At 37.0% G+C, this 13,150-nt stretch overlaps 1 protein-coding gene across 3 annotated transcripts in view; it reads right to left on the reverse strand.

The window, feature by feature from the left end:
• Positions 1 to 13,150, reverse strand: part of UGGT2 (UDP-glucose glycoprotein glucosyltransferase 2) — a 274,645-nt gene that overhangs the window by 180,754 nt on the left and 80,741 nt on the right. For all 3 annotated transcript variants that reach the window (XR_008493479.2, XM_054447364.2, XM_063651063.1), the window contains exons 10-11: positions 12,412 to 12,472; positions 1,589 to 1,680 (exon numbers count right to left, since the gene is read on the reverse strand). Coding sequence is in view for 2 of the 3 variants with exons in the window: in XM_054447364.2 (XP_054303339.2) it covers positions 1,589 to 1,680; positions 12,412 to 12,472 (153 nt within the window). In the remaining variant the exon portion in view is untranslated. The remainder of the gene's footprint in view (positions 1 to 1,588; positions 1,681 to 12,411; positions 12,473 to 13,150) is intronic.

Consider the following 13,150-nt stretch of genomic DNA (forward strand, 5'->3'; position numbering starts at 1 on the left):
GTGAGATGTATGCCTTTATAGAACCAATGCTGATCTAAGCCTAACCCATGGAGGCTCTGGCTCCTCCCACTACGCTCAGGATCAGAGCAAGAAGGGCTGGGCCCTGTATGGGGCATGTTATTGCTTCTCCACAACCCAGTAGTGCAACGACTGACAGGAGATAGGAAGGGAGCACAAAATAAATCCTTACTCATGTTGTTTCCCCACATGGACAATTCCAAAGTATTGGTTGCATAAAACCTCTCTCTATATAATGTCTCTGTAATATGACATTTTACTTCCATTTCCTTATTTTCTTCCATTCATCTTCCTCTTTGCATTAATTTTATTCCACATCCTCTGATCTTTTTCTGAGAACTTTTTTGATTATGCTATCCTAAAAAATGTCACAAGATACACATATTCTCACATTTTGTCTCTTCCTCTTTTAAGAGAATCATGGTAGCACTAACTAGTGATCAAATCAATGAGGAATAAAAATGTAGCACACATCCTGCAAATCACTAATGACCACGTGTAGGAGCTGGGGGGTTTTACTTTTTTAATAACCTAACAGCCTTCCTAAATTATACGTGAAAATATTCCTGCCATAAAAATTTCCTCCTACAATACCTTAGAAAACTTTCTAAAATCTACATACCATTTCACTACTTCCTTTAAACCTGTTTTCACTGCTGCTGGGCACATATATAATTTTTGTTCCCCTGAAATTTACAGGCTAGCACTTAAAAACTTTTCTACTCTTTCTATGTGTATTATATATATCTACCGTAGGTTATTATTTTTACAATACTAGGTCCAAGGATTCAAGTAACTAAAGAGAAAAGCCCCATTTGAGATAAAACTGTAAAAAATGTTCGATAAAACTACTTCTCAGTCTTTCTAATATATTTTCCAACATATTTCCAAACTCTTTAGAATTTAAATAAACAATTCAAATAATTTCACTTCAACAAAAGTATCATGTTTCCTAAGTTCATCTAATGTTCCAAATATTAATTTTAATGTAGTTTTATGTTTCTCTATAAAAGTAACTCTTCTGTTTGGCCCACAACTTTAATTTTGGGTGAGTGACCATTGATAAAGCAAGGACTTCCTAATTCTGTCCTGTTCAAAATTCTGAGCAAAAAAAATTCTGAAGAATTTTTTTTTTTTTTTTTGACAAGAAACCAGATAGCATCCAGCATTCAAATACAAGCACTTTAAATTCCTCTTGTCAATTTCTCTCTTCTGGGGAAATACCCCATGCTGACTTCAGTTCCTATCTGGTCTCTGGTTGTTCAGTCCAGTTCCAAATAACTTCTCTGCTAAATCATCAATCTACTCTTCAATAAAAGACAGTTTAGAATAACAAAGTAATTATAGGTCTAACCCTCATCCAAACAAATATCTTGACTGTTTCTCCCAGTTCTGATATTCTAAGACCCTTTGGGCTTGCTCATTTTGGTAGAAGAAAGCTGCTTTGTACCATCAAAAACATGTATTTATCTTTAAAGTGATCTTCATATTTTGACTTATACTAAATTCAAGACAATGCTTACTTTTTATATAAACCACAGTTCATTTATAGCAATAATTTAATACTTACCTAAAAGGGTCATAAACATCCATATCAACACGAAGGCCATTTATAAATAGACGAGCATCGCCTGGCTGAATTTCAAATCTATCTTGAAGATCCTTGAAGTAGAGCAAAGCAATAGTTAACCAGTGATAGAACAATAGTGACCTATATTAGGAGTCACCATATTATTTCTATAAAGAGTCAGAGAGTAAACATTTTAGGTTTGGCAGGCCACACAGTCTCTGTTGCAACTATTGATCTCTGCCTTTGTATCTTTAGATACTATGTAAACAAATGGACATGGCAATGCTTATTGTAAAAATTAAGCTTTTAGGCCAGGTGTGATGGCTTACGCCTGTAATGCCAGAACTTTGGGAGGCCGAGGTGGGTGGATCACCTGAGGTCAGGAGTTCAAGACCAACCTGACCAAGATGGTGAAACCCCATCTCTACTAAATACAAAAAATTAGCCGGGGGTGGCACATGCCCATAATCCCAGCTACTTGGGAGGCTGAAGCAGGAGAATCACTTGAATCCAGGAGGTGGAGGTTGCAGTGAGCCAAGATTGCGCCATTGCACTCCAGCCTGGGTAACAAGAGCGAAACACTGTCTCAAAAAAATAATTAAAATAATAAATAATAAATAAAAATAAAAATTAAACTTTTATTTATAAAAATAGGTGGCAGACCATATTTGTCCTAAAGGTAGCAGTTTTCCCAGCCCTGATCTCAGTGATGGGGGGAATCTTAAGATAGAGATAAAATTCAATACCTGAATATTCTGATTTTACAATACATGATATTACAGTTCTAATGTTACAATAATTACTTATCTACATTTCATATAGTGTATGTGTACATATACAATTTGATAGTTGGCACATTCCTATTTCTTGAGGCAATCATATGCCAAAAGTAAAACTTTGGCTTATGTGTAAATATTTGGAGCTCACTCTAAATTCATAAAAGGTTCCTTTAAAGCTGTATTTGAATTTTCACTTTCATTCAGTAAACATTTCCTGAGTGCTTGCTATGTTCTAGAAACATCTCCAGGCACTAGAGCAGTTAATAAAAGTAAAAAAGGGGATGTTCTTGTCACTAAGGCAAAGTAGTCAAGATCACAGTGTAAGTATCCAGTACAGTTGTCAAGATCACAGTGTGAAGATCATGCCTGGTTTAATCCTGATCTTTCTACTTACTAGCTGTTAAGATTTGGGCAAGTTCAAATCACTTTCACAATCCTCAGTTTCCTCATCTATAAAATGGGAATAATTATATCTATCTCACATGTTTGCTATAGTTTAAATGTAATACACATCTATGTCTTGTCACCGATAAAGTGCTCACAAATGAAAGCTGTTATTATCAGGGTAGGCAAATAGATTTAGGAGGAAAAACAACCAGTGTATTTCAACACATCATATGATAAGTCATCTAATAGGGACTTGTGTGAACTACTCTGTAAAGGCAGAGGAAGCAACTAACTTGAAGAGATTCAGAGAAAGCTTGACAATGGTGAATTTTTCTTTATGATTATCACTCAACAGATGAGCTACACACAGAGAAGGGAGAGGAGGAACTTAACAGAAAGTGTTTCTACTTGTTTTATACAGAATACTGACAAAAGATTAAACCCTAATATGAAAAGGTTCAGAGGTAAAATTTTTATTTGTCTTTAGCTACTTTAGATGTGCCTATCAAAGTTACTTAATTAAGAAATCTATATTCCAACTTCAAAATCTACAGATGCCTAGTGAATTTATATTTCCTGCTGTTTTCCCCCAATCTGGCATCGAAACTTCACACACCCTGATTGAAGCTTTCTCCAACATCTCATACATTTGTTTTAGTGGAGCTCAATTGTAAGTAGAAAGTACACCAAGCATGCAGATCCATACTAAATTGCTAAATCCCTCAAGACTGTTTATGTCAGGCCCAGTGCCTTGAACAACAATGCTCAGAAAACAGGTAACAGACTGAACTCAGCAAACCTGCTTGCTGAAACACTGTCAGAGAGAAGAGGTTTGCCTATCAGAGATTCATACTTACAAATTCTTCTCTTTCCTCTGCCTCAGAAAGTTAGCCTTAAGTCCTGAAAAACTAGTGTCTATTTGAGTATGTAATTTAAGGTGGCCTTTCTTAAATGAGGAGTAAGAATTCAATTTCTAGCAACATGATGAACCAAAGATCCAAAAATTCTCTTACTAAAAGTATCAAAATGCTAGATTAAGATATTAATAATGAGACTGGGTGCGATGGCTCACACCTGTAATACCAGCAGTTTGGGAGGCTGAGGCCAGTGGATCACTTGAGGTCAGGAGTATGAGAACAGCCTGTCCAACATGGTGAAACCCTGTTTCTATCAAAAATAGAAAAATTAGCTGGGTGTGGTGGTGCATGCCTGTAGTCCCAGCTACTTGGGAGGCTGAGGCAAGAGAATCGCTTCACCCCAGGAGGTGGAGGTTGCAGTGAGCTGAGATCGCACCACTGCACTCCATCCTGGATGATAGAGCGATACTCTGTCTCAAAAAAATAAATATGAAAAATGTCCCCTAAATGTGACTCAGAGTTGAAGAAAGTATTCACCTAAGGACAGAGAGGAAGTAGGAATATGAATATAGAGATGTAAATAAACACTAAAGACCTTGTCTGGAGGAAATTTAGAGCTTCCTAGATGACCTAGGACTCGGGTTTTTAAGGGCCAGTCTCAGAAGAACAGGAAATTTAAATCCAGGACCCACATCCAGATATCCTTATGCACACATAAAATGCTACACTTATGGTGAAAAGGTGAATTAGAAAACAAAATGCTCTGCAGTAACAGTATAGAAATTTGTCTACCTCACCTTGGTTCTTGGTGGAGGAAGAATAAGTCTCCCAAATGAATTCATGGCCTCTAGCTTATTCTCATACAGGTTTGGAGCTGGATTTCATATTATATTTATGGTCCAAAAAACTTAGATTTTTGTATTTAAAGTGCAATTAAACTAGTAGCCCTCTTAGGCTTGAGCAGAAATAAATGCAAATCCTAATGGAGAAACATAAGCTCATTTTTTCTTAAAGAAGAGGGAACCCATTTATTCTAATATGTCGCTTTAATAACCAATGGAACTGAGAAGACTGGTTGAGATTTACAATGTTAAAATGGTTTATAAACACGTTTGGGTGTTCCTAAGGTGAAATGATACGCACTCTGAAATTTAAATTTTTCTTAAAAATTTTATTTTTAATTTTCATGGGTACATAATAGTTGTACATATTTAGGGAGATCTTGTGATATTTTGATAGAAGCATATAATGTGTAATGATCATATCAGGGTAACTGGGATATCCATCATCTCAAATACTTACCATTTCTTAATGTGGGGGTCATTCCAAATCTACTCTTCCAGTTAAAGTATACAATAAATTAATGTTAACTATAATCACTCTATTACGCTAATGAATAGATCTTATTCCTGACTGTATTTTTGTACCCATTAACCAACCCCTCCTTATCTTCCTCAGCCTCCAATAACCATCGTTCTACTCTCTACCTCCATGAGATCAGTGTTTTTAGCTCTCACATATGAGTAATAACTTGCAGTATATGTCTTTCTGTATATGGCTTATTTCACTTAACATAATGTCCTCTATTGTTACTAAAGATGACAGGATTTCTTTTTTATGACTAAATAATATTCCATTGTGTCTATGTACCAAATTTCCTTTATCCACCCATCCATTAATGGACACGTAGATTGATTCCATATTTTAGCTATTGTGAATAGTGCTTTAATAAACATGGCAGTGCAGATATCTCTTTGGTACACTAATTTCCTTACTTTTGGGTATATATCTAGCAGTGGGATTCCTGGATCATATGGTAATGCTATTTTTCATTTTTTTTTGCGAACCTCTATACTGTTTTCCATTGTGGCTTTACTAACTTACATTCCCACCAACAGTGTACAAGGGTTCCCCTTTCTCTGTATCCTTGCCAGAATGTTATTTTTTTTCTTTTAGAAAAAAGCCATTTTACATACTGTCCAAAGTAATTTATGGATTCAATGCTATTCCCATCAAGCTACCATCAACTTTCTTCACAGAATTAGAAAAAACTACTTTAAATTTCATATGGAACCAGAAAAGAGCCCGTATAGCCAAGAGAATCCAAAGCAAAAACAACATAGCTGGAGGCATCATGCTGACTTCAAACTATACTACAAGGCTACAGTAACTAAAACAGCATGGTACTGGTACCAAAACAGATATATAGATCAAAGGAAGAGAACAGAGGCCTCAGAAACAACACCACACATCTACAACCATCTGATCTTTGACAAACCTAACAAAAACAAGCAATGAGGAAAGGATTCCCTATTTAATAAATGGTGCTGGGAAAACTGGCTAGTCATATGCAGAAAACAGAAACTGGACCCCTTCCTTACACCTTATACAAAAATTAACTCAAGATAGATTAAAGACTTAAATTTAAAACCTAAAACCATAAAACCCTAGAAGAAAACCTAGGCAACATCATTCAGGACATAGGCATGGGCAAAGACTTCATGACTAAAATACCAAAAAGCAATTCCGACAAAAGCCAAAATTGACAAATGGGATCTAATCAAACTACAGAGCTTCTGCACAGCAAAAGAAACTATCATCAGAGTGAACAGGCAACCTACAGAATGGGAGAAAGTCTTTGCAATCTACCCATCTGACAAAGGTCTAATATCCTGAAACTACAAGGAACTTAAACAAATTTACAAGAAAAAATAACCCCATCAGAAAGTGAGCGAAGGATATGAACAGACACTTCTCAAAAGAAGACATCTATGCAGCCAACAAACATAAGAAAAAAAGCTCATTATCACTAGAGAGAAATGCAAATCAAAACCACAATGAGATACCATCTCATGCCAGTTAGAATGGTGATCATTAAAAAGTCAGGAAACAACAGATGCTGGAGAGGATGTGGAGAAATAGGAACGCTTTTACACTATTGATGGGAGTTTAAATTAGTTCAACCATTGTAGAAGACAGTGTCGATTCTTCAAGAATCTAGAACCAGAAATACCATTTAACCCATCAATCCCATTAGTGGGTATATACCCAAAGGATTATAAATCATTCTACTATAAAGACAAACGCACACGTATGTTTATTGCAGCACTATTTACAACAGCAAAGACTTGGAACCAACCCAAATGCTCATCAATGATAGACTGGATAAAGAAAATGTGGCACATGTACACCATGGAACACCGTGCAGCCATAGAAAAGAATGAGTTCATGTCCTTTGTAGGGACATGGATGAAGCTAGAAGCCATCATTCTCAGCAAACTGACATAGGAACAGAAAGTGAAACACTGCATGCTCTCACTCATAAGTGGGAGCTGAACAATGAGAACACATGGACACATGTGGCCTGTCAGGGGGTAGGGGGCAAGGGGAGAGAGAGCATTAGGACAAATACCTAATGTATGCAGGGCTCAAAACCTAGATGATGGGTTGATAGGGGCAGCAAACCACCATGGCACATGTATGTAACAAACCCGCATGTTCTGCATATGTATCCCAGAACTTAAAATTAAAATTAAAAAGAGAGCAAACTTACAAAAAAGAAAAAAGCCATTTTAACAGGTGAGACACTATCTCGTTGTGGTTCTGATTTGCATTTCCCTGACAATTAGTGATGGTGAGCATCACTGCTGGCCATCTGTATGACTTCTTTTGAGAAATGTCTATTCAAATTTTTTGCCTATTTTAAAATTAGATTATTCATTGTTTTGCTGTTGTTTGAGCTCCTTATATATTCTGGTTATTAATCCCTTGACTGTTGAATAATCTGAAAATACTCTGTCCCATTCTGTAGATTTTTTCTTCACTTTGTTGACTGCTTCCTTCTCTGTACAGAACATTTTTATCTTGATATGATCCCATTTGTCCAAATTGCTTTGGTTGCCTGTGCTTTTCAGTTCTTACTCAAGAAATGTTTGCATAGACTAATGTCCTAAAGCATTTCCCCAATGTTTTCTTCTAGTAGTTTCACAGTTTCAGGTCTCACATTTAAGTCTTTAACCCCTATTGATTTGATTTTTGTATATGGTGAGAGATGGGGGTCTCGTTTCATTCTTTACGATTAAAATTTGAAGTCAAATCAGATAAATCTTAATAGAAAGGTTGTCATTTTCAGAATAAGAAATAAGACAAAATAAGACTTAAAAAGTACGATTTACAGATGTAGTTTTGAGAGATGATGTTCTAATCTAGGTAATGTCTCCAGAACTCTGTAAAACTTTCACACAGAGTAGTTAGAAATAATTAGAAGCAACATGAACTTTTATTTGGGTAAGGTGCAATCCTTTATTTGAATATCTGCATTTTAGTTAATTCAAGTATCTGCATTTGGTTCATTAAGCAATTATGTAATTGAAATTATTTTTTCCACTCTGCTGAATCAAAAAAAGTTACCTGACCACCTGATCATACCCTCATTTTATTTTGAAGCAAATAAAAAATGTCATGGACTACAATTTAACAGTTCTCGCAGTAAACAACAAAGACATATGTTGGGTTGACAATTTAAAATCACCAAAAGCAGACACTGGCCACTCACAGCAAATTAACAATTATGAACTTCCAAAGGAAATTTGCTGTACTTTGGAGTTAAAGCAGTTGTCTCCTAAATAAAACCAAACTCAAATTCAGTTATACAACTTGAGCATAGTCATAGTTTTTGAATAATCTTTGCTTGAGTCCCAAGTCAAAAACTATATAAAAAGCTACCGTAGAAGAATTATGCCAATCCCGGCACCCTTCACCCGTTTCATCCCTGGCTCTTATAGGCAAAATTTTCCCCAAAGTTTCTTCTCCATCCTCTAGTATTTCTTCATGCGAAGCCTAGAATAGGTAAATATATATTCTCATTTCCCCTGGTCTCTTATGCAAAAAAAAAAAAAAAACAGACTTGCTCACAGAATGCCCTGCCAACTTTTTGAAATCTTTCTTTCTCAGTTTAATTCTGATCTGTATTTTTCTTATTATGAGTAAGGAAAGATTGTTATTATATATTTAAAGACCTTAAATTAAAAAGGACAGCAGAGTTAGCAGACAGCCCAGAGTGGGAGAAAATCTTCACAATCTACACATCCGAAAAAGGACTAATATCCAGAATCTACACAGAATTCATATCAGCAAGAAAAAAAAAATCCCATCAAAAAGTGGGCTAAGGACATGAATTAGACAATTCTCAAAAGATATACAAGTGGGCAAAAAGCATATGGAAAAATGCTCAACATCACTAATTATCAGAGAAATGCAAATCAAAACCACAATGCAATACCACCTCACTCCTACAAGAATGGGTATAATTTAAAAAATCAAAAAGTAACAGATGTTGGCACGGATGTGGTGAAAAGGGAACACTTTTACAATGTTGGTGGGAATGTAAACTAGTACAATCACTATGGAAAACAACGTGGAGATTACTAAAAGCAGATCTACCATTTGATCCAGCAATCCCATTACTAGGTAACTGCCCAGAAGAAAAAAAAAAGTCATTATATGAAAAAGATACTTGCACACGCATGTTTATAGCAGAATAATATGCAATTGCAAAAATATGGAATCAGCCCAAATGTCCTATACATACCACGGAATACTACTCAGCCGTAAAAAGGAACGAAATGGCATTTGTGCAACCTGGATGGAATCGAAGACTATTATTCTAAGTGACGTAACTCAGGAATGGAAAACCAAACATCATATGTTCTCACTCATATGTGGGAGCTAAGCTATGAGGATGCAAAGGCATAAGAAAGATACATTGGACTTTGGGGACTCGGGGGAAAGGGCGGGGAGTGGCAAGGGATCAAAGACTCCACATCGGGTACAGGGTACACTGTTGAGGTGATGGGTGCACCAAAATCTCAGAAATCACCACTAAGAAACTTACTGATGTAACTAAACACCATCTGTTCCCAAAAAACCTACTGAAATTAAAACAAACAACTGATCAAAGTAGATGGTTTGGGTTTGGCTTGGTTTTTAACTAAAGCCTTTGCGCCCTCTAGTGGGAAGATGGAGCAGCCCAGCATCCATAGTGTGTGCTCTTCAGAGCTGGATGTCGCTTTGGAATCAAGATTCTTGGGAGGCCAAGGCGGGCAGATTACCTGAGGTCAGGAGTTCGTGACCAGCCTGGCCAACATGGCGAAACCCCGTCTCTATTAAAAATACAAAAATTAGCCGGGTGTGGTGGCGTGCACCTGTAATCCCAGCTACCCAAGGAGGCTGAGGCAGGAGAATTGCTGGAACCCGGGAGGCAGAGGCTGCAGTGAGCCAAGATCACGCCACTGCACTCCAGCCTGGGTGACAGAGCAAGACTCCATCTCAAAAAGATTCTTCCTGTTTCCTTTTATATTTGGGGGCAGAATGTTTCTTTTATTTATTTTAATCTAAGTGTTTCTTATCTCCTCTACTTGAAGGCCATATCCTCTTTATCTCCTTAAGTAAAGCCAGGGACTCTGCAGTACCCCCAAGTGACAGCAATTATGCTTAAGACACTTTTGTTTTAGTTTAGTCCCAGATCCAGAGGAAAATCCTTCAAATTTAAGTAAATCCTTAAAAAGTGTAATTTACACCAGAGCAAGTGACCTGGCGTAAATGAACTGCAGCATGAGAAGAAGAAGAAAAAAAAGACCATTATTACTTCTTTTTTCGGTGAACATTTTGTTTATATATTTTGCAGGAAATGTACTTTTCGGTTTGTATGGATGAGATGCTGTAACAGAAACACACTTCCAGGGCTTTCTCATGTCCAATCCATGTGCAATGCAATTGCAATGAATAGTCCAAGATTTTTTTACCTTCTCATCACATCCACCCTCTTCCCCAAGGTTGGAACTTCAGTTTGTTTAGTTACTTCTCCCACATCCCATGAGCTAGTGGGTAACATGGACTGCTAGTCCAAATACCCATTTACCCTAGATTAGTTACATGAAAGACATTATCATCCTTGTCTTTCTCTTAGTGTTCTCTGGAAGTAGTAGGTGATCAAGAAGACTATCTGCGGTGTCATGATTATTTAGTTTACTAAGTTCAAGATTTCTTGCTCTGCAGTCAAAGCTCATTTCAAAACTCTTTCACTGCCAATTCCAAATGGCTGACAGGTAGAAAAGGTGATGGCCATCCTGAGTAAGCTGGCATACTCAGGTTGCCAGCATGGTTCTGATATAGCAGTTAGGAAGAAATTATTTAGGCAGATAGTGAGTCCTTGGTAAGGTTTTCCTTTTAATGAAAAGCAGCCCCCAAATCATTTTATTTTCTAACAAAGAACAGCCTGTAAAATCGAGCTGCAGACATAGGCAAGCAAGCTAGAAGCTTGCATAGGTAAATGCTGGCATTGTGCCAGTAGGAACAGGTTACCTGGGACTAGGCATGTTCAAAACGGCAGCTCCTTCTTCCCTTCTTTCCAGCCCACGTGTACAGTAAGAAGCAGATAACATGGCAGCAGCCAAGTGGAAAGCCCATATGCATAATAGGGTGGAGTGGTCAGCCTTCCCCATGCATTATGTAAAACATCATACCTGGTCCAACCAATTTGTGGGCCCTACGTAAATCAAACACCGCCTCCTCAAGCCTATTTGTAAAATCCAGTGCACTCTGTAGCCAGCCCGAATTCCCATTCAGGTGCCCCTCTCTCTCACAAGAGAGAGCTGTTCTTCTTTCTCTTTCTTTTGTGTATTAAGCCTCTGCTCCCAAACCCATTCCCCTTTGTGTGTCATAAGAAAACAATTCATTCTGCATGAAGAATGGTAAGAACAATTAGGAACATCATAGAATGGACCAATACCACAAATCCGTTTTGAAGGATACACAGGAATTTGTAAGGTGGTCAATGAGGCAAAGAATGTCCCAGGTAGGAATGACGCATTGTGGTTCCTAACACCTGTTCTCCAATGAACTATGCATCTTTTTCTTCATTACCATCATTGTAGTTGTCATCATCAAAACAGCTGACATTTGTTGACAGCTCACTCTGTCTCAGTATGATGAGCACTGCTGGCTGGCTAAGTTAGCACCATACCCAGGCCACTTCTCCTTTGCTTCGTTACTAGAAAAGTAAACACTAGCTTTTCTAGCTTCCCTCGCAGCCTAAGGTGGCCACATGGCAAAATCCTCACCAATGAGATAGAAACCAGTCTGCTAAAATGTTCCAAGAAGGCTTTAGTGAGGAAGAATGTGGTTGGTACCATCCTCCCTGCCTCTTTTGGCTTTAAATACAGATAAGAAGTGAGAAAAATGAACTCCTAGTGTTTAGGGCCCTGTGAGTCTGGTATGATACTACTTAAAGCCAAACCGGTCCTATGTAATAAAGCCAGGCAGTGGTGTAAGCACTTTACAAATATTAACACAACTAGAATTATTTGGGGTCTATGGATAATTTAAGAGACCATTTGGCAGAATTTTATCAAACCACTGATAAATTGTATTCTATCTGCTATAGGATTCTAACGTTTCAGTGGTTTAACACTGACTCAGTCTTCACAAGCTTTTAAGCAAAACTAATTACAAGAAACAGAATAATTAACTCACAGCCTTTATTCTTTATCCTATGAAGAAAACCATACTACCTCGGAAGAAATTCTGGAATATACTGTGAAATAAGTAGAAGATATGTCAGGAAAGATTGGCTGATTAAATGCTCATATAGTTGACAATATAAAAATAGAAGAACCCAGACTGTTTAATAATCAAAAAAGCACAAATTACTATTTCCTTTTTTGTATGAATATTGACGATCCAAAGTCAGAAACAGTGATATTAGTTGGGTAAATGTTTTAAAAAAGGAATTCAAACAAACCTTTTGATTTTCCTTTATTTCTTCTCTCATATGTTGATTTACAGCAATTCTGGTTAGAGATCTGGAAAAATGAATACTAATATAATTGATCCTTCCTTAAATGTTTAGAACTGATCTATATAACCCAATGTAATCTAATACTTTGGATAAGAAGCTAAAAACTCCAAATGCTTCATGACTGAAAAGTATACATTTCCATATGGCCTAATTTAGCTTTCATTTGACAAAAGTGTTTGGTTCAAGAGGAATGGAGGCTCTCAAAATTTCATGTGTACTAGCTGTATGCAGTATGGATTGTCATCATCTACTATGACTCATTTTTTGAAAATGCTTCATTGAAAAAGCTGTTTTGTGTTGTTTTGTCCAATAGAGAAATTTTGTATGAAATTACCAATGTATATGTACATGAACATATGTACCTGAAGAATTTTAGTTAACCTGGGAACTTACTAGAGTAGAAATGTTCTAAAAAACTGAAATCATGGCTTTACATTACTCACTCTTTCAATTTTTTCAATTTTTTCATTACATTTCAGAGACAGAGTCTCACTCTTTTACCCAAGCAGGACTGCAGTGGCATGATCACAGCTCACTGTAGCCTCGGGTTCCTGGGCTCAAGCGATTCTCCCGCCTCAGCCTCTCAATTAGCTAGGACTACAAGTACACACCACCACATCCAGCTAATTTTTCAGTTTTCTTCTAGAGATGGAGTCTTGCTATGTTGCCCATGTTGGTCTAA

Source organism: Pongo pygmaeus, chromosome 14 (assembly GCF_028885625.2).
Source record: "Pongo pygmaeus isolate AG05252 chromosome 14, NHGRI_mPonPyg2-v2.0_pri, whole genome shotgun sequence".
NCBI lineage: Eukaryota > Metazoa > Chordata > Mammalia > Primates > Hominidae > Pongo > Pongo pygmaeus.